The sequence below is a fragment of the Schistocerca gregaria genome, chromosome 7, assembly GCF_023897955.1.
Source record: "Schistocerca gregaria isolate iqSchGreg1 chromosome 7, iqSchGreg1.2, whole genome shotgun sequence".
NCBI classification, from domain to species: domain Eukaryota; kingdom Metazoa; phylum Arthropoda; class Insecta; order Orthoptera; family Acrididae; genus Schistocerca; species Schistocerca gregaria.
Genome location: NC_064926.1, coordinates 62,821,280 through 62,843,926, shown reverse-complemented (window position 1 = coordinate 62,843,926; position 22,647 = coordinate 62,821,280). Strand labels below are relative to the sequence as shown.

General features: G+C 40.1%; 1 protein-coding gene across 1 annotated transcript in view; it reads left to right on the top strand.

The window, feature by feature from the left end:
* LOC126281692 (nuclear exosome regulator NRDE2) overlaps window positions 1–22,647 on the top strand; it is a 163,645-nt gene that overhangs the window by 55,230 nt on the left and 85,768 nt on the right. The window contains exons 7-8 of the mRNA XM_049980860.1: window positions 7,020–7,169; window positions 20,475–20,701. Coding sequence (XP_049836817.1) covers window positions 7,020–7,169; window positions 20,475–20,701 — 377 coding nt within the window. The remainder of the gene's footprint in view (window positions 1–7,019; window positions 7,170–20,474; window positions 20,702–22,647) is intronic.

The following is a 22,647-nucleotide window of genomic DNA, read 5'->3' as shown; positions in this document are numbered from 1 at the left end:
GGGTGTCTGCAGCTCTTGCTCATCCCACACAAAGTTAAATAAAAAACCTAAACAAATCCTAGTGAAAAAGGAATTAAATATAATAAATAATAGTGCATTAAAACTAATCATAGTTAAATTAGATATTCACTGTGATTGCATCGTTGGAGGGCACTAGTGTCATCAATTTTGTGACACTACACAATCTTTCCAAAATTCTTCAAAATAAGTCTTCATGTGACTTCAGCTGCATCTAATTGATATGGGGTATGTTTGTCCTTGGATTACAGCTCGCTGTCATCACTGTCCATAGAATAAATTGTGAAACTTGTGTCCACAGCACCATTCAGGAAGTGACTACCTTCAATGCACCCTTTATTCCTGTAACCCCGTGATCTCAATCTTTGGTAGTCCCTCTCTTCCACTTGCCTATCCTGTTCCCTACTCCCTCTCCAGCCCTACACACACATTCTATTCTGCCAGTGTATCTGCACAATCCTTTCCACTTCTCTCTGTCTTTACTCTCCCTATGCCTCCTCTCCCGCATTCCATATAGTTAGCCCAGTATCTTGTCTCCACCATGTCCCTCCCGGCGACACCTACAGACATTGCAGCATTTTCCGGCATTCCTACCCTGATATCCCTTCCCTCCTCCACCCACGCCTTCTCTGTACCCCCACTACCCATTCCAGCAAAGATCACTGCTCACCTCAGACGCAACCATAGTTGGGCCTTAGCATCTGGAGATGTGGTGGCAACATGTGTGCGAATTATGTATCTGTAAATGTGTGTGTGTGTGTTTTGCATACGTCTGGTGAAGGACTTAGTCCAGAAAGTAAGTTTTGGAAAAAAAAACCTCTTAAAAACATTTTTTCAAACCAAAATTTATTTTCACAAGAAAGATCATTTCTTAAACCATATTTCCGCATAGTTGCCACCATTGTTGTGACATTTGTCATAGCCGGAAACCATCTTCTGTGTGCCCTCTTCATAGAAAGATGCCGCCTGTGAAGATAGCCACTGCTGAACACTGTTTCTTGTGTCATCATCACTGACATAGTGCCTTCCTCTAAAACCACACTTCAAGTGGTAGTCACAAGGTGCAGGATGGGGCTGTACAGCAGATGATCAGTGTGCTCCAAAGCAAATTGTTGAATAAGGCCTTGAGTGACACCAGTAGAATGGGGACATGTGTAGTCATGAAGCAACACAGTGCCGTAACAGAGCATTTCACATCTTTTGTTTTGAATTGTGCACTGAAGACTTTTCAGTATTTCATATCACATTGACGGTTTCACCTGACGGAAGCACCTCAACAAGCAGAATGCCGTATCTGTCCTAGAACTGGCCGGCCGGAGTGGCCGTGTGGTTCTGGGCGCTACAGTCTGGAGCCGAGTGACCGCTATGGTCGCAGGTTCGAATCCTGCCTCGGGCATGGATGTGTGTGATGTCCTTAGGTTAGTTAGGTTTAATTAGTTCTAAGTTCTAGGCGACTGATGACCTTGGAAGTTAATTCGCATAGTGCTCAGAGCCATTTGAACCATTGTTTTGTCCCAGAACTCAGTGCACAATTTTTTGTTCTAGCAAAATCGTTTTCAGTTTGTGTTTTGGGGGGATTGTGAGTGTGTCCATTCCATTGTCTGTTGTTTTGATTTTAAAGTGACATGACAAACCCAAGTTTCATGACTGGTCACAATTATGTTTAAGGATTCATCTCCCTCATCTCTGTATTGGGTGAGAAATGTCAAAGCACTGCCAAGTCTCTTACATTTTGTGGACATCCGTAAGCTGTTTTGGAATCCAGTGGAAACACAATTTCCAAAAATTTAAGCAACTTGTGGCAATCTGAAGCTAAATTGTTTTTGAAATTTGTGGAAACTCATCACAAAGCATTCTTCTTGTAAACTGTCTGTTTTCACAAGTTTTCTCATTCCCTTTCTCAACCAAACTACAGAAGCTAGCCTACTCCATGCTTCATCATGAACATTGGTTTGTCCATCACTAATTTGTCTCACTCATTTTCTCACCATTCTATTAGTCATTACATTTTCACCATACATCTCTACAAGAAGATAGTTAATTTCAGCTGGCTTAACATTCTTTGCATTCAAGAAAATACTTCATAGTTGGTGGGCTCAGAGATTGTCTTAAACATTTTGATTTATCACTAACAAATGTAAACACAGCGCAACGCGTCTGTAATGGCATTAGTGGAAAGACAATGAACCACAAATGTAAGTCAAATGTGCAGAAGTGCAACTCTAATGCTGTGGTGGCAGTAGAATGAAACAATACTTACTTTTCAGACATGCCTCATAATATCTAGTAGTCTTTTTTTCAATGTGCCTGGCTACTACTCAGTGCCTTCTCTACGTATACATATCACTCACTATAATTTAAGAACATTTAGTACAGATTACAGCAGAAATGTAAGGTTATTTAGATATTGCGTATGTCTGTATCAAATAATTCGTGTGTCCAGAGTGAAATCTTTATGGTGTTAAAATTGATTTCGATCTAGAAAACATAGAATTTCATGAATATTTAAAATCTAATTATAACCATGTGTATGTGATAACAATTGGACCTGTTATCTGCTGTGCCTGTGTGGTACACTGGTTGTTGTTGTTGTTGTGTATAAAATTATTATACGCTATCCAGTGCTAAATGCTCACACATCATGGTCATATTGGACCTGATGTCATGGGATGAAAACATGGAATGGCGGTCAGTTGACCAAGTGTAGTATTTACCTATCTAGTATATACCCTATCTGGTCAAAAGTATCTGGACATCCTTGTGGGAGCATACAGTGTGAAGTGGAGAGAGGGTAGGGCAACTAGGTGTTATCAGGAGGTTAGACAGAGGGTAGGAGGGGGGGAGGGGGAGGGCAGTGGGAGGGGGGGGGGGGAGCAAAAAAGGAGAGAAGTGAAAAGAATGTGGGCGCGTTGTTGGAATAGAAGGCTGTGTAGTGGCTCCTGCTTGTGCCTAGGACTACCATCGTCCACCACCTCTACAAAAACATCCAAACCTCCCCCACATCTCCTCATAGCTGACAAACCCCACCTCACAGACCTACTACATTTACCCCACCCTCAAAAGCTCCCTCCCACTGCCACACAGAATCCAGAACCTAAATAGACATGAAACACAGTCATGGGCCTTTCCTCCAAAAGCTTTAGCCCCACAGAAGTATGAGTCCTTCCTAAAGGCCTCACCTTTTGCCTCACTCCCAAATTCATTCATGAACAACTTGTTAAAGACTTTCTCTCCTCCTCCTGGTCCCTACAGTTGAAAAACTTTTTCGCCACCAACCCTACCAATCAGACTCAGTGAAAGATCAACATTGAACCCTGCCTGGCTCAATTCTTTTCTCCTTCCATCCTTGTTCCACACCCAATGCCCCTAAAATCACCTGTTGTTACCGTTCCAGAATTTGTTAACCTTGAACCTTGCCTCACCATCTTTCCTCAAATCTCTCAAAATGCAAGCTAACATTCCATCCACAGAAGAACTGCAATCCATCACCTGAAAACTGACCCTAACCTTATGGCCCTACCTGCTGACAAAGGCTCCACCACTGTTGTTTTGAATAGCAAGGATTACCTTGTGGAAGGACTCTGCCAGTTGTCCACCTACAAACCCTGCTACAGTGACCCCATTCCAGAAATCCAGTGGGATCTCCAGTCTCTCCTCAAGTACACCCCAGAACCTCTCCCTGGAGTCCATCTCTCTCCTCATCCCAACCACTCATCACTCCTACCTTCTACATGCTTCCTAAAGTCTAAAATCCCAACCACCCAGGAAGCCCCATAGTGATCACATGCTGTGGTCCCACTGAGAGATTCTCTGCTCTCGTAGCCCAAGCTTTCACCCTATTATTCATGGCTTACCTTCGTATATAAAAGATACCAACTATTTTCTCCACTGACTCTTGACATTTCCTGTTCCCTTACCATTTGGTACCCTGCTCGTCACTCTTGATGCCACCTTCCTTTACACTAACTCCGTAATGCCCACGATCCTGCCACAATTGAACACCACCTTTCCCAGTGCCCAATGGATTCCAAACCTGCAACCTCCTTCCTAGTTGTTATGTCCAACTACATCCTCTCCCACAATTACTTAACCTTTGAAGGCTTCACCTATGAACTACTCTGGGGTATGGAAATGGGCACATGCATGGTACCATTCTATGCCAACCTATTCATGGGGCATCTAGAGGAATCATTTCTAATCAACCAGATCCTCAGTCCCTCACCTGGTTCAGATTCATTGATATCATTTTTGTAATCGGGATTGAGGGTGAGGACATCCTATCCACGTTCCTCCAGAACCTCAACACCTTCTCCCCTGTTTGCTTCACCTGCTCCTCCTCAATACAATAAGCCACCTTCTTCAATGATGACTTCCACTTCAAAGAAGGCTACATCAGTATCTCCATTCATATCAAACCTACCACCCAATGGCAATACCTCCACTCGACAGCTGCCACCCATTCCATACCAAGAAGTCTCTTACATAGAGCCTAGCCACCTCCAGCCATTGCATCTGTAGTGACGAGCAGTCCCTCTCGAAATATACCAAGGTTCTCAATGACACCTTCATAGACTGTAATTAACGTTCCAACCTTGTACAAAAACGAAATCTCCCATGACTTATCTCTCCAGTCACCCACCACCTCCCAAAGTCCCACTGTCCTGCCACAGAGGAACATTCCCCTCGTGACTTAGTACCCTCCAGGACTGGAGCAACTGAATCACATTCTCCACCAGGGTTTCGACTATCTTTTGTCGTGCTCTAAAATGGGGAATATCATACCCACTATCCTTCCCATCTCTCTCACAATAGTATTCCACCATGCACTGAACTTACACAGTATACTTCCCCATCCCTACACAATCCCTGCTCCCAACCCCTTTCCTCATGGTTCATATCCCTCTAATAGAACTAGATGCAAGAGCTGTTCCATACATCACCCCACTACCCCCCTCCTCCAGTCTGGTCACAGTGTTCCCTTTCTGGCTCTACACAACCCTCATTTCCACCAACTCACCCACAATCTTTTTATTTCCCTCCTTTCCCACTGCCCTCCCCCCTCCCCCCCCCCCCCCCCCCCCCCACTGCACCCTCCTGTCTAACCTCCCAACTGCACCTAGTTGCCCAACCCTCTATCTACCTTGTCCCTGTGTGCTCCCACAAGCAGCACTTTGTCATCCCCCAACCCTAACCTGCTGTCCCTGCCCCTGTCTCTTCCTTATCGCTACCACACATATTGCTTCTCTTATCTTTTGCTGCTACTCTAACTCCATGACTTCATCCTTCCAACACATATATTCATAAGAGATAGAAATTTGGTGAGATTATCAATAATATTCTTACATTTATTATTTTTCTACATAGTCTTCATCACATTCTGTGGCCTTATGTGAGCATCGTGTAGGAGCACATACTCCCTGTCAATAAAAGCTCTTGTCATGTGCATGTAGCCATGTTTTCACTGCTTCAATTATGCTTTCATCATCTTCAGAGTGTGCCTTACTTAGGGAATCTATAAGTGGCTCAAAGAGATGGAAGCTGTCTGGTTATACAGTGTGTGAGGCAGTGACCTACAATGCAGTTGAGTGGTGTTTTCCCAGGTTTTGAGACTTGTCCTGATTGTTATGTTGGAGCAAGATTTTTTTTTGGATTCTTGTCAGACCAAATACACTGGAATCTCTTCTTGAGTTTTTTTCTGGGTCTTCATTTATGCCTTGGAATCAGTGGTTGACACTTTTGACAACATGTCCATAGTAATGACTCCATCACTATCCCAAAAGACTGTCATCATGACTCTGCCTACAGAGGGAGCTGCATTGAATTTCTTCTGATTGTGAATGGTGCCAGTCCAGTGACTGCCTTTTTTTTCTGACTCAAAGAAATGCACTCAAGTTTCGTCACCTATAATGATCCTTGGCAGAAAGGCTTTTCCATTGACCTCAGATTGCTCCTACAGTCCAGATGAAATGGTTTTTCTTTGAATCTTGTGGTCTGTTGTCAGCATCCATGGAATGGATCCTGAGTACACTTTTGAATATCCAAATATATCAATCATTGCACACACACACTTCCAGTGCTCACCATTGATGTAGAGCCAGTTGTGAGTTGTGATGTGCATGCCTTCAGGAGTAATGGCATATGCAGAATTCACCAGGGCGAGCACAGTGGCTGTGATGGGATGTTTTAAACATGGCTAATCTTGGAGCTCAGTTTCTGGATGTTCTGAGGCTTTAATTCTATTTACCCATCACCTAACAGCACTCCTATTAACTGTATTGTTACCACACACTGCACACAAACGGGTATGAATGTTAACCAGGCTTTCTTTTTGTGCAAGAAAGAATTCAATTACAGTATTGTAATGAGTGTCTTGCATAGATGCCACTTTGATGATTCATTACTGCCTGAAATGTTTTAACTTCCGTATAAAATGTAGAATATTGAGACCCCCTACCTCCTTTTTTTTTTTTTAGTTTAGCAGGAACACGGGTCATGCCACTGGTGGATGTGTGAATTATTTTCGGTTTGCAGTACTACTACATAAATATATCAATAATAGATCTGTTTTTGATAGTCAGGTTTTCTTTGCAATTTTACTTGGGCAGCAACTACTGAATCAGCACCACTCTGAGAGAAAAGAGCTCAAAAGTGGGAGGAGAGAAATGACATTCCTCTCATGGTCACAGTTTCAGCTGCCCTTTGGTATAGTGACAGAATTAGAACTGGTGTTGTGGGACTGATTTGCATGAGGTTTTTAGGCTAGAAATAATCATGAGACATAAAACAACACAGTGTAGAGAGAGAGAGAGAGAGAGAGAGAGAGAGAGGTTAGAACTCTTATGCTGACACTTCTTTCTACTGTAAGTTACAAATATCCATGCAATAAATATAGGCTGAGTGTATTCAATATGTCCATGATTGTGTGTACACAATTAAGAGCTCTGGATTATCTAAAAGAAATGAGTGTTTTTCAAAATTCTGTGTATTTTTTATGTTTGTAGATTTGGTACTGGATTGTGGATTGTTCTTGAGGCAAGCAGGCCTGTGGGAACATGTGTGGCTACTTGTACAAGCTTATCTTACATTGAACTTGATAACACCCACAACAAAATATTTTGAGCTCAAGTCGGATGTTTCTGAGGATGATGTAAGTAAGTATGCATTTTATTTTGTGTGTGAGGAAAGGGAGAAAGAAAGTTGCCTTTAAGCTCAGTGTTCGAACCCGAAAATTTTTCAAAGTTAGTATTAATCCTAACCAGTAGACTATTTGCACACTGAAGTTAGCTTGCAAAATATTGAAAATAAAAGAAGTTCATGTGCTGGCCTGTATTGATGAGGCAGTGTTTCCAAACAAAACTCTAACCCTTCTCCACAGCCAGCACTGGATAACATACTTATTGCTACTGGGCCATTCATTGGATTTGTATATCAATACCTGCAACTATAATTGCATGCTTTTTGTGAGGACTAAGCTCTGCATCAACCCATAGTATTGTCTGTTTCCTTTTTTATACCCTGTAGTAATGCATATATTACCCTAAATGTTGCAGTTTAAATAGTTTACAGCTTCTTGCTTAACAAACACTGTTAAATTGAACAATGGGCATAACAAACTGCATAGAGTTAGATCTTAGTGGATGATTTGTGTCACCATTATAAAGGAACCCTGCCCTGCCATAGTTGTAGTATTGTTAATTAACTGATGTAATAAAAATACAGTCATAAGCCAGACATAGTATTAAGTTTAACTGCAGGACATGTATCCTAGAATTATTTTTGTCAACATTTGATGTTATGATTAGTCATTAAATGAAAAAATACTCATCTTTCTGTTCATTACCACAACTGTTGTTGTTGCTGTTGTTACTGCTGCTGCTCATTAACCCAAAAATAAATGGGTTATGATTTTACCCAGAAGTATCTTGGGTCTTGAAAGTGTCTAAGAAGGATGTGTTAATCTTCCTCTTGCTGTCAGTATTATAGCGTAACTCGTTCATTCTGTAAATAATCAATAATGCATTTCTGTCTTGTTCTCAAATTGGTGTAAACAAACAGATGTTAGAAGTAATTTCTTTAAAAAGGAACATAAAACTACTTTATCACACTTGATAAACTGTTAACACTATAACCCACAAGGGTACATGAGAGATGAGTGACATTTTGACATTCCTCCATCACAGCTCACTTCAGCTCTTCACCAGGGAAAAACATAAACCAAAGATACAAAAGCCTTACATCAGCAACTCATAGAGTGTGATACGTATCATTATTTGTTCGCAGATGATACTTAAGTAGGATATTTTACATGTATACTACCTGCATTTTGATAAGTTTTGAATAATCAAATAGTTTTGGATAGTTTTTCATAATAAAAGGAGATAAATAAAAATGACATGCGAGATATGGCTTCTGGAACTGGATAATAAACCAGTAACCTTATATTGAAAAAAATACACAACCAGTATTACAAAATAATATTATAGCAAAAGGTGTCTTGTGTTGTATGCTCGATTACAGCTGTATTGCCATCTGCTATACTTCAGAATCGCACAGATGTAGACTTATAATATTGTCGTATGGATCAAATAGTTAGAAATTATGCTGTACTTGTAAGATTGTTATTAGTTCTAAGTTTGAATAATACTAAAATAAGAGGAAAGTGAGAGAAATGAGTGGAAGCTGTCTAAAAATTGTATTAGGAAGAAAGGAAAGAATGAAGAAAATAAAGGCATTGAAAATTTATTATTTGCAAATAGGCTCATTAGGACTTCACAAAGTATTTAGAAGTGGGCATTTGCCTTTTTTTTTTGTTCCCATATTTCTTTCATTCTCTCCCTGTAGGCTGCCCTCCTCTCTCCAGACCATGTTGTTCCAGTCTTCTTCATTTTTTCTCTTGGTCAGTTCGCCATTTGTGAGTTTTGGACGTGAAGATTTTGTGATTTTGGACATTTTCTGAAATAACTCCTACCAGTTTCAGATCAGATCAGATCTTGCCAATCCTTTTAATCGTAGTAGGTCATAGTGGGGTTGTTACAGCAACCAGTGTGATTGATATGAAGAACCAAGTAGTCTTGGTTGTAGTGTTAACATTTTTTTATTATTTATTAATGACTCATTTCACCTTTATTTAGGCATATTGGGATTGACCTATGGAAGAAATACAAAGTTTTATTTTAGTGGTGTGCCCCCTTTTAGTGATACTGGATTAGCAAGAAAATATTAAAGAACTTAGTGATATTTTGTAGTGATCGGTACATGGGATACCATGCATAAATTATCCCAGCATGTAAATGCCACTTGTAAAAGCCTTAAGAACTGTGCACAATGTCAATAAAATACAATAAAACAGATGACTGAAAGATATTTAAAAAATATGTCTCTCCTTTGTCCCTAAATTGACGACCAACACTGGAAATAAGAAAGAAACTGCAGATTACGTTATTGCAGCCTGTGGCACAGCCCAATGCAAACCAAATAGGATCAGGCCTACAGCAAAGCTTTTACATCATAAACATGCCAGAGGTGTAGAGCATATTCTGGTTGCACACGTCATGCTGGATATGGAAACATATAAGGCCCCTAAGACTAGTGCGTGCAACTCTCGGCAGTTGGTGCCTGCAGGCTGTGAACTATAATACTGCTCAATTGCTAAATCTTGTCATGACAACAAAACATGACAGCTATTGTGGATGACTGGTGTTCTAAAAATTGCTGGTAAAATGCGTACATTAGTAGCTAGAATAATCAGGGCGAATAAAAATGAAAAAAACTAAAGCATATAAAAAATACATTGCTAAAACGGAAAGGCATAAAAGTACATAGGGGATCCTTGAACACCAATTTTGAGTGTCTAGAGTAATACTATAGCCAACAACATTGTGCATATCCAAACCTCCTGAAAACCACAATGTTCACCCCTTTACTATAGGCCTGTTTCCGTGTGGTTTGCATTGGACTGCACCAAATGCTGTGATGAGGTAATCTGCTCTATCTTCTTATTCTCGTGTCGTTTGTCAATTTAGGGACAAAGCAGGTTACCTACTTAAAAAAACTGTTCAGTTATCTTTTGTTCTATTCTATTTTATTTTTAGGACACCGCACAGTGTTTTTAAAGCTTTGACAAAGGGCATTTACCTGCTGGGATGTTTTATGCTCAGTCTCCCATGTACTCAAGGCTACCAAATATTGGTAAGTTGTTTAATATTTTCTTGGTAATTCAGTCTGACTAAAAGGAGTCCTGCCACTGATATGAATTTTTTTATTTTTTTCTTAGGCCAGTCCAAAGGTACCTAAATAAAGATGAAACACATAATTGGGAAATAATAAAAAAAGTTTACCACTGCGACCAAGGCTGCTTGTTTCTTCATACCATTTCATTGTGACTGTTTTTGTTTTGCTTCTGCTGTGAAAAAAATTGACTATTTGTTTTGTAAGTCTGTCTGGATTAATTCTTTTAGTATGGCTATAGAATCTTAACCTATACAAGTTTCGAGCCTAGAATTTTTAATATGTTTTGCTCCTATTTCTCAGTGTTTCCAATGTCTGCCTTCCTGTTCCAAATTAATGTTTCTAATTACTGTAGTCTAATGTCTAAGGGTTGTGTGCTTGGATATGCAATTCTTGTTGTAGATATTTTGGGTAAGTCTGAATGGCATTTCCATCTTTTGGCATCTAATTTGGTTTGCTTTTGTTTCAATTCCATTCTATTGATTGGTTTCACGGAAACATTTTAAGTCCAGACCTTGTTTTATTTTGATTTATTTCCCGTCCTTGAATTTTGGCGCTTATTCGTTGCAGGTCATGTATCCTGTCTTTTCAAAAGATATCTTGATACTGAATTTATCTGCAGTTTCTTTCCTGAGTTCAGTCTTCTTTTAGGTTGAAGAAGCATCACAAACTAATATTGTTAAATTGTTTGCAGATGCTAGGCAGTCTATATCTAACTTTCCTTGACCTAAAGTGATAAGTTGGTAAATTTTGAGGATTGATTACTGTTGGCAACAATCTTGTTTCACTGTCTCAACGATACAGTTGAAAATTAACGGAGACACCCCTAACCTCCTTGTTTTACTCCCATTTTGAATCTAAAGGCATCTGAGAGTTTCTCCAGAATTTAACCTTGGGCTTTGTATGGGTCAGTGTCCGTTTTATGATTGCAAGTGTTTTCAGACTGAGACCTAGTTCTTTTAATATTTGGAGGGGTGGTTCATAGCCAGTTGTGTCATAGGCTTTTTTGAAATTAACAAATGTGGAAACTAAATTTTTGCTACAAATTCTATGATGCCTTAGGATAAGCTCTAGGTTCAAGATTTACTATGAACAAGCACGGCCTGGGTTGAATCCTGTCTTTGGTCCTCCAGTTTTTGGTTCAAGCTCTTTTTTTGTGCTTTGCTGAGAAAACACTGAGATAGAATATTGTATGAAACTGATAGTAATGAGGTTCACCTGTAGTTATTTACGCCTTCCTGTCTCCCTTCTTGTGTAATAGGTATTGCATTTTTCCAGTGTTCTCGAATTTGTTCCGTTTCCCAAATGTCATATGTGATTTTGGTGATTTCTTTTATAGTGTTTGAACCTACTGATTTGAGGATCTCTACCATGATTTCATCTTACCCTGTTGCTTTATTGTTTTTGTGTCTTTTAAACGATCTGGAAATTTCTCCATCTGGCAGTAATGAATTTCGATTAGTCTTCAGGTTCTTGTGGTGGGTATCTAAGCACTGCTTGTGGGCAGTTAAGTAGTTCCTTGAAATATCTAGCAAGTTGCTGGCAGCTTTCCTTATTGTTTAGAGCCAGTTGCCCAGTTTCTTTCTTGAAGTAGACACTTTTTTAAAGTTCTTAGAGGAATTTCATGTGTTGTTTATTTTGAAAGCTTTCCTGATTTCAAATAGTTTATCCTTTTTGTATTTCCTTTTGGGCTTTGTGACAAATTTGGCTATCTCTTTCCTCACTGTCAGTAATCATTTTAGTTGTCTTATTGTTATTCCAACTGTTGTATGCACCCTGTCAAGATTGAATTATATACTAATACTGGCTGACAAACACAGCATTTCCAGAGTATTTGCTTTGCCAATTTTCTGTCAGAAATGAAAACAAAAAAGAACTACGTTTGTAGTGAAGTATTTAAAAAAATCATTGCCATGTATTTGTGAAAATACCTTTAAAATTATGAAACAGCTGTACAAAGGAATAAGCATAATGTAAAAATGTATAAGTACAATATCCAAATTAAGTAATATGATCCTGGATAGTTTCCATACACTGGGTGAATGTACAGATGGTGGCTTGTTGGCTTTGTTGTGTTCTTGAATCTCAGGACCTTTTTTCTCCTTACCAGTGCAGCTTTCAGGAGGTATAGTCTTTGATCGATTTACATCTACATCGATACCCCACAAGCCACTGTATGGTGCGTGATGGAGGGTTCCCTACACCACTCTAATCATTTCCTTCCCTGTTCCACTTGCAAATAGAGCGAGGGAAAAGTGACTGTATATATGCCTGTGTATGAGACCTAATTCCTTGTATCTTATCTTCGTGGCCTTTATGCACTATGTATCTTGGAGACGTTAGAATCATTCTGCAGTCAGATTAAGATCCCAGTTCCCTAAATTTTCTCAACAGTGTTGCTCAAACAGAATGTCACCTTCCCTCCAGGGATTCCCATGTGAGTTCCCTAAGCTTCTCCATAATACTTGTATGTTGTTCAGACCTGTTGGTAACAAATCTAGAGTTTGCTTCTGAATTGCTTCAGTGTCTTCCTATAATCCGACCTGTTACTTGAGCAATATTCAAGAATAGTTCGCAGTAGCATCCTGTATGCGGTCTCCTTCACAGATGAAGCACACTTCCGTCAAATGCTCCCAATAAACCAAAGGCAACCTTTCTTCTTCCATACCATAATCCTCACTTACTTGTTCCGTTACCTATTGCTGTGCAACATTATGCCCAGATATTTAAACAACATGAGTGCATCAAGCAGGATACTGCCAATGCTGTATCCGAACATTATGGGTTTCTTTCTCCTGCTCATCCATATTAATTTACATTTTTCTTCATTCAGAGCTTGTTGCCATTCAACACGCCAACTAGAAATTTTGTCCAAATTTTCTTGTATCCTCGTAGAGTCACTCAAAATTCAACAACATACTTTCCACTATAGTATCATCAGCAAAGAACTGCAGATTGTTGCCCACTCTGTCCGCCAAATCATTTATGTATATAGAGAATAATAGCAATCCTATCATATTTCTCTGTGGCACACCTGATGACACCCTTGTTGAGAACAACGTACTGGTTTCTATTACTTAAGAAATCTTCATGCCACTCACATATTCCATATGCTTGTACCTTTGATAACAGTCAGAATTTACGCGAAACATCTGAAACAATTTCATGGCTTGAGCCAATTGATATGCCAGCATCATCACCAACTTCTCTGATTGTGGTTTGATGATCTCTGATAGTCATTTCGTTCACTGTTTCACTATTTCATCGATTGATGTGCTGGGCACAAGCCAGTCGTCTTCAGTGTCATCCAGGTCGTCTTTGACATGCTTAATAGCACTCATAACTCCTTGTTTTACTCATAGTAGGTTAAGCAAAACCAGTACCTAATGTATCTAAAATTTTGATGCTGTCTTGCAGTATAAATTTTTACACAAAGTAAACAATAACCAACGCTGCCAAAACACCTGTAACTTGTCTGGCAGCTGACAGTAAACTAAATATTCAGTATGCCTAACATTGTGTAGATTATTTTCAGACATGTTTATCATCACAGTGATAAAAAAGTCATGCAAATCTAATACCGTATTCTGTACAGTGTTAATGCTATTATCCAAAAGTGAATGCTGCCTGTATGTGTTTGCACGCAGCATCGCCACAAATTTAAAGTGTGCACAGCGGAAGTCCTGTAGAACTTTGTGAAATAGTGTGTAGCAGCACCTTGTGATGTAGCTGGGTAGGTAGAGTATGGACTTGCCAGCCTGCTCTTGAGTTTACCAATAGGCTGACCTCACACTTATATTTCACTTCTTGTAAGTAACAATAGATGCTCAGTTTTATAAAATATATAACTTTTTTTTTTTTTTTAACAGAAATATGCACCTACATTATGTGATCAAAAGTATCCATACACCTCCAAAAACATACATTTTTCATATTAGGTGCATTGTGGTGCCCCGTACTGCCAGGTACTCCATATCAGTGACCTCAGTAGTCCTTAGACATCATGATAGAAAAGAATGGGGTGCTCTGTGGAACACACGGACTTTGAATGTGGTCAGGTGATAGGGTGTCATTTGAGTCAGATGTCTGTACATGAGATTTCCACACTCCTAAACATCTCCAGGTCCACTGTTTCCGATGTGGTAGTGAAGTGGAAACGTGAAGGGACACATACAGCGCAAAAGCGTACAGGCTGACCTCGTCTGTTGACTGACAGAGACTGCTGACAGTTGGAGAGGGTTGTAACGTGTAATAGGCAGACACCTATCCGGAGCATCACACAGAAATTCACAACTGCATCAGGGGTCCACTGCAGGTACTGTGACAGTTAGGTGGGAGGTGAGAAAACTTGGATTTAATTGTCAAGTGGCTGCTTATAAGCCACACATCACACCGGTAAATGCCAAACGACGCCTCACTTGCATAAACATTGCATGATTGAACAGTGGAGAAACGTTGTGTGGAGTGACGAATCACGATACACAATGTGGTGATCTGATGGCAGGGTGTCGGTATGGTGAGTATCCTGTGAACGTCATCTGCCAGCGTCTGTAGTCCCAACAGTAAAATTCGGAGGCAGTGGTGTTATGGTGTGGTCATGTTTTTCATGGAGAGGGCTTGCACCTCTTGTTATTTTGTGTGGCACTTTCACAGCACAGGCCTACATTGATGTTTTAAGCACCTTTTGGGGGATGACAATTGCATCTTTCAGCATGATCGAGTACCTGTTCATAATGCATGACCTGTGGCAGAGTGGTTACACAACAATAACATCACTGTCATGGACTGGCCTGCACAGAGTCCTGATCTCAATCCTATAGAACCCCTTTGGGATATTTTGGAATGCTGACTTCATGCCAGACCTCACCGACCATCATTGATACCTGTTCTTAGTGCAGACTCAGTGAAGAATGGGCTGCCATCCCCCAAAAAACCTTCCAGCACCTGACTGAACGTATGCTTGCGAGAGTGGAAGCTGTCATCAAGGCTAACGGTGGGCCAACACAATATTGAATTCCGGCATTACCAATGGATGGTGCCACGAACTTGTAAGTAATTTTCATTCAGATGTCCGGATACTTTGATCACATAGTGTATGTAACATTTATTAGTAAAGCTAATTTTTATCATTGTTTGTAATGCAGATACTCTAGTGAATAATCTTACAAAATATTTCAGGGAGCGAATTGAGGAAAACTAGTCCATTCAATCTTTTTCCACCGAGGCCCAAAGGGCTAGCTGCTGTTGTGTTCCCCACCACAGAAATCAGTCTTTGAGGAGGAATGTAAGCACCCACTGTGCAGAACAGATCATTTTGTCTTCCCAGAATTGGAGCGGTGATTTTCGGCCCATTACAGGCTATTGTCAATAGAGCCAAACGCCGGCTACTGATATTTTGCCAGAGTTCTGCTCTAACAATATTCAAACCAATGTTTCATGAATGCTCCACAAATCATCTCTGCAGTAGCCAGTAAATGTACACATGATTTTTCAACTTTAGCTACCTTCTATATCTGCTTCTATAGAACAATGGCATTTAGCATCTTATATCGGTGACAGCAAAGTGATTGTAACCACAACACAGTCGACATGCATTGTTCTGACTTCATGCCCTGCCCCATCCATTGGTTCCCAGTCTTCCTACAAACCCAACCCACCCCATGTGCCCGTGAGTGTGTTTCTGCTATGTTGTTCCCCAGATGTCAAGTATTTTTGTGGTGTTCTGTAAAAGACAACTTTGTGGTTTAATGTCTGGCAGGACATGTCAGAAAAAATTGTTTAACTTCGTATAATATTTTAAAGTTTGTTATGATAAAATTTTTATGCTTGTAAAGGGCTGGAAGTGATAAAGATTTTTTTTAATGTCCTGTAATTTGTTTCCTTTTAAAACTAGTGTTTGTTGTTGTGGTCTTCAGTCCCGAGACTGGTTTGATGCAGCTCTCCATGCTACTCTATCCTGTGCAAGCTTCTTCATCTCCCAGTACCTACTGCAACCTACATCCTTCTGATACTGCTTAGTGTATTCATCTCTTGGTCTCCCTCTACGATTTTTACCCTCCACGCTGCCCTCCAATACTAAATTGGTGATCCCTTGATGCCTCAGAACATGTCCTACCAACCGATCCCTTCTTGTGGTCAAGTTGTGCCAAAAACTTCTCTTCTCCCCAATCCTATTCAATACTTCCTCATTAGTTATGTGATCTACCCATCTGATTTTCAGCATTCTTCTGTAGCACCACATTTCGAAAGCTTCTATTCTCTTCTTGTCCAAACTATTTATCGTCCATGTTTCACTTCCATACATAGCTACACTCCATACAAATACTTTCAGAAATGACTTCCTCACACTTAAATCAATACTGGATGTTAACAAATTTCTCTTCTTCAGAAACGCTTTCCTTGCCATTGCCAGTCTACATTTTATATCCTCTCTACTTCGACCATCATCAGTTATTTTGCTCCCCAAATAGCAATACTCCTTTACTACTTTAAGTGTCTCATTTCTTAATCTAATTCCCTCAGCATCACCCGACTTTAATTCGACTACATTCCGTTATCCTCGTTTTGCTTTCGTTGATTTTTCATCTTATATCCTCCTTTCAAGACACTGTCCACTCCATTCAACTGCTCTTCCAAGTCCTTTGCAGTCTCTGACAGAATTACAATGTCATCGGCGAACTTCAAAGTTTTTATTTCTTCTCCATGGACTTTAATACCTATTCCGAAATTTTCTTTTGTTTCCTTTGCTGCTTCCTCAATATACAGATTGAATAACATCGGGGAGAGTCTACAACCCTGTTTCACTCCCTTCCCAACCACTGCTTCCCTTTCATGCCCCTCGACTCTTATAACTGCCATCTGGTTTCTGTACAAATCGTAAATAGCCTTTTGCTCCCTGTATTTTACCCCTGCCACCTTTAGAATTTGAAAGAGAGTATTCCAGTCAACATTGTCAAAAACTTTCTCTAAGTCTACAAATGCTAGAAACTTAGGTTTGCCTTTCCTTAATTTTTCTTCTAAGATAATTCGTAATGTCAGTATTGCCTCACGTGTTCCAGTATTTCGACGGAATCCAAACTGATCTTCCCCGAGGTCAGCTTCTACTAGTTTTTCCATTTGTCTGTAAAGAATTCGCGTTAGTATTTTGCAGCTGTGGCTTATTAAACTGATTGTTTGGTAATTTTCACATCTGTCAACACCTGCTTTCCTTGGGATTGGAATTATTATATTCTTCTTCAAGTCTGAGAGTATTTTGCCTGTCTCATACATCTTGCTCACCAGATGGTAGAGTTTCGTCAGGACTGGCTCTCGCAAGGCCGTGAGTAGTTCTAATGGAATGTTGTCTACTCCGGGGGCGTTGTTTCGACTCAGGTCCTTCAGTGCTCTGTCAAACTCTTCACGCAGTATCGTATCTCCCATTTCATCTACATCCTCTTCCATTTCCATAATATTGTCCTCAGGAACATTGCCCCTGTATAGACCCTCTATATACTCCTTCCACTCCCTTCTTTGCTTAGAACTGGGTTTCCATCTGAGTTCTTGATATTCATACAAGTGGTTCTCTTTTCTCCAAAGGTCTCTCTAATTTTCCTGTAGGCATTATCTATCTTACTCCTAATGAGATAAGCCTCTACATCCTTACATTTGTCCTCTTTCTCCCATTCCTGTCAATTGTTCCCTTATGCTCTCCCTGAAACTCTGTACAACCACTGGTTTTTTCAGTTTATCCAGATCCCATCTCCTTAAATTCCCACCTTTTTGCAGTTTCTTCAGTTTTAATCAACAGGTCATAACCAATAGATTGTGGTCAGTGTCCACATCTGCCCCTGGAAATGTCTTACAATTTAAAAGCTGGTTCCTAAATCTCTGTCTTACCATTATATAATCTATCTGATACCTTTTAGTATCTCCAGGGTTCTTCCATGTATACAACCTTCTTTCATGATTCTTAAACCAAGTGTTACCAATGATTATGTTGTGCTCTGTGCAAAATTCTACCAGGCAGTTTCCTCTTTCATTTCTTAGCCCCAATCCATATTCACCTACTACGTTTCCTTCTCTCCCTTTTCCTACACTCGTCTCCCTTCACTATCTGAATAATTTCTTTTATTTCATCATACATTTCTTCTATTTCTTCATCATCTGCAGAGCTAGTTGACATATAAACTTGTACTACTGTAGTAGGTGTGGGCTTCGTATCTATATTGGCCACAATAATGCGTTCACTATGCTGTTTGTAGTAGCTTACCCGCATTCCTATTTTCCTATTCATTATTAAACCTACTCCTGCATTACCCCTATTTGATTTTGTGTTTATAACCCTGTAGTCACCTGACGAGAAGTCTTGTTCCTCCTGCCACCGAACTTCACATACTAGTGTTATGGTTCTTATTTACTGGTTTTTAAGTTCCAACGTGCCGTATGTGGCACTGCTGTTCTTTACTGTTCTGTGATTTTAAGTATTTGACTGTTTTTTGTAAAGATTTTAAAAGTATTGATTTTATTTATGAGTGGTATTGTTATATTAATTGTTGTATTTTTGATGATTGGAGAATATTGTAATAAATATGAAAGATTTCTTTTATCCTGAGAGGTGCCTCCTTCCTAACGTTTTCTTACCGCTGCAGGAGGTGTAGAGGGCCAGTTTTCCAGTTTTTTGTATGCACTGTATCTGTTCATTTGCAATTCATAGTATGTATACATGTAAATAAAATAGAAAGAAACTTCCACATGGGAAAAATATATTAAAAACAAAGATTCCAAGACTTACCAAGTGGGAAAGCGCCGGCAGACAGGCACATGAACAAAACACACAAACACACACACAGAATTGCTAGCTTTCGCAACCGATGGTTGCTTCTTCAGGAAGGAGAGGGAAAGACGAAAGGATGTGGGTTTTAAGGGAGAGGGTAAGGAGTCATTCCAATCCCGGGAGCGGAAAGACTTCCCTTGGGGGAAAAAAAGGGCAGATGTACACTCGCACACACACACACACACATATCCATCCGCACATACACAGACACAAGCAGACATATTTAAAGGCAAAGAGTAAGGGCAGAGATGTCAGACGAGGCGGAAGTACAGAGGCAAAGAAGTTGTTGAAAGACAGGTGAGGTATGAGCGGCGGCAACTTGAAATTAGCGGAGGTTGTGGCCTGGCGGATATCGAGAAGAGAGGATATACTGAAGGGCGAGTTCCCATCTCCGGAGTTCAGATAGGTTGATGTTGTGGGAAGTATCCAGATAACTCGGACGGTGTAACACTGTGCCAAGATGTGCTGGCCGTGCATCAAGGCATGTTTAGCCACAGGGACACAGGCAGACAGTGTTTGTTGGTAATGAGGATCACCCTGTGGCTAAACATGCCTTGATGCACGGCCAGCACATCTTGGCACAGTGTTACACCGTCCGAGTTATCTGGATACTTCCCACCAACACCAACCTATCTGAACTCCGGAGATGGGAACTCGCCCTTCAATATATCCTCTCTTCTCGATATCCGCCAGGCCTCAACCTCCGCTAATTTCAAGTTGCCGCCGCTCATACCTCACCTGTCTTTCAACAACTTCTTTGCCTCTGTACTTCCGCCTCGACTGACATCTCTGCCCTTACTCTTTGCCTTTAAATATGTCTGCTTGTGTCTGTGTATGTGTGGATGGATATGTGTGTGTGTGTGCGAGTGTACATCTGCCCTTTTTTTCCCCCAAGGGAAGTCTTTCCGCTCCCGGGATTGGAATGACTCCTTACCCTCTCCCTTAAAACCCACATCCTTTCGTCTTTCCCTCTCCTTCCTGAAGAAGCAACCATCGGTTGCGAAAGCTAGCAATTCTGTGTGTGTGTTTGTGTGTTTTGTTCGTGTGCCTGTCTGCCGGCGCTTTCCCGCTTGGTAAGTCTTGGAATCTTTGTTTTTAATATATGTATACATGTATTTTGACATGGTTCTTGTATTTTTGGAAATAACATTTTAACCATCTGGTACATAAATCTTGAAATGATATATCTTGTGTGTTTGGCGTATGCTTAAAACTTTGCTAATACCTGTATTGTAGTTTATTGTAAATTCGGTTTTCTGTCCTGTAGGATGATTTGAAAGTGGATCAGTGGATCCCAGCCCGAAGCTAGTCATCAAGTAAAAACAAAAAATTGTAATTTGCAGCTTTTGCTGATATGTGATTATTCTAGAATGCTGGGAGTCCATGCACTTCAAAATAATTGACTGGTTGGTTTCAGTGACAGAAGAAATGAAAGTTATGAGATCGCAGTTGCCACTGATGACTTTATGGGCACGCGTTGAACGAATCCGTGAAGATGCTCATTGGCTGCCTGTATCTGACAGTGAGGAGTCTGAGGATCCTCAGCGGCATGTGACTGGGGAAGACATTGCAGGGATGGTCCATCCCATTACTGAACCTATGCTGAATTTCAGGCTCATCGCTGTGTGCATCTCACTTCTCAAGGTGAGTGCAAAAAAAAAAAAGTTAGTGCAATATTAGCTGTAAAGCAAAATTTGAGAAATTATAATTTTGTTGTAAAAGGCTGCAAGAAAAGCACTTTGGTTTTATATTATTTTTTATTTTTATTTATTTTTTAAATGATTCCTCCCACTTTATGTCACCCGTTATATAAGAGTTTCTTTTGGCATCAGTTACTGAAATGCCACAATGATTTTGGAAATGTTACTTGCTGTGGCATTGTTTGCTCTAGAGCAGGGCCGGCCAGAAATTCTGCGTGCATGCGGTGCTCCTGCACGTGTGCAACTTCCGGGTCACAGCATGCACGCCGCAGCCATCAGTGTTCGTGTAGTGCATGTTTCTATGCACAGATGTCGGTTTATCCGCTTGCTGGGATACTTTGTACCGGTGCATTCTAATGCTCTTTCCACAGCTTGCAAGCCAACCATGGGAAGACAAGTAATACAGTTAACAACCGTGGGTTTTTATTAAGGCAGCTTGACTGACAGCACGTAAATACGCGTGATGTTTTTGATCTAGTATTTAAGAAAGAGAGCACATAGCGACTTCGAATGAGCCTTACTCAGGATTTCAAATAACATTAAACTAATGCAAGGTTTCCTATAACTAAATCGTGGTGCCCTCAGTTACATCCACAAAATTTCTGTCTCACTGACCTATGAACAGAATGATAACCGCAAACCTCTCGTTGATAATTATTGCTATATCTTTCATCAGTTCTGTCTGCAATCTGCATAATAATCGACAATTAGATGAATGTTATGTTTTATCAACTTCAGCTGAGCGTAGCCCTTCACACATTAAAAAGAAACGTAAAGATAAGTATACATTGGAACAGTTGGTTTAATGACCAATTTTCCTGATAATAATGTAACATGGAGCAGAATGAGGCAATAATTCACAGTTAGTAAACAATAATTTTTAATTATGTAAGGAATAAATCCAAACACGTTTATCACTGGTCATGAGAAATGATATGGTTAATATCGGGCACAAAAGCACGGCTCATTGACAAACGCAAGTTGTTTCAAAGATTTTCGTCACTTATGCTTGATCGAAATCTGGATTTATTCATTTTCATCATCGAGAAAAATCCTTCACAAACATATGTCGACCAGAACATGGACATAACTCTCGCGGCTTCTCAGTGCAGGTCTGGAAATTCTTGTTGTGAAATTTTTTTGTAGAATTCTTTTGTACTTTGCACTGCAAAGAAATTGTCGTTCAGTCTTGTATTGCACTGTAGGTCTATCAGTTCCATCAGTAGATCATTCAGAGCATCCTCAACAGACGACGAGAATGGCCAAACAAAGAGGCGAATGATGGGAGGCAAACTCATAACATCTGCAAATCGTGCTCGAAATTGTTCCTTAATTTTTACAATTTTTGGCACGTATTCTTGAAATCTAGCACTTTCATGGAGCAGTGCAAGAGTCGGAAAATGTGCAGTGTTTTCTGTCAATAGCTGGCTCTCCTAAAGTGCAAGCTTCCTTTCAAAGGCATTTACTTTTTCCAACATGTCAGAAATTAACTTATTTTCACCCTGCAAACTGACGTTCAGGCTGTTCATGTGAGACGTAATGTTCACGAGAAATGCAATGTCTGATATCCAACTAAGGTCTCCCAACATTGATTTACTTTTTCCCTTCTCATGTAAGAATGTTACTATAACCAAACGTAAATAAAAAAATATTTTCAGCATTTTACCTAGACTGAGCCAGCGTACTTCGGTATAGTAAGGTATGTCGCCATACTCCGCTCCTAATTCCTCCAAGAACCGCCAAAACTAGCGATGTGGAAGCCCATGTGTCTTCAGATAGTTAACAGTACCCACAACAATTTGCTTGACGTTTGCTAATGTTACTGATTTTGTACAAAGTGCCTCTCGATGCAGAATGCAGTGAATTCCATACAACATCTCATCTGTGTGC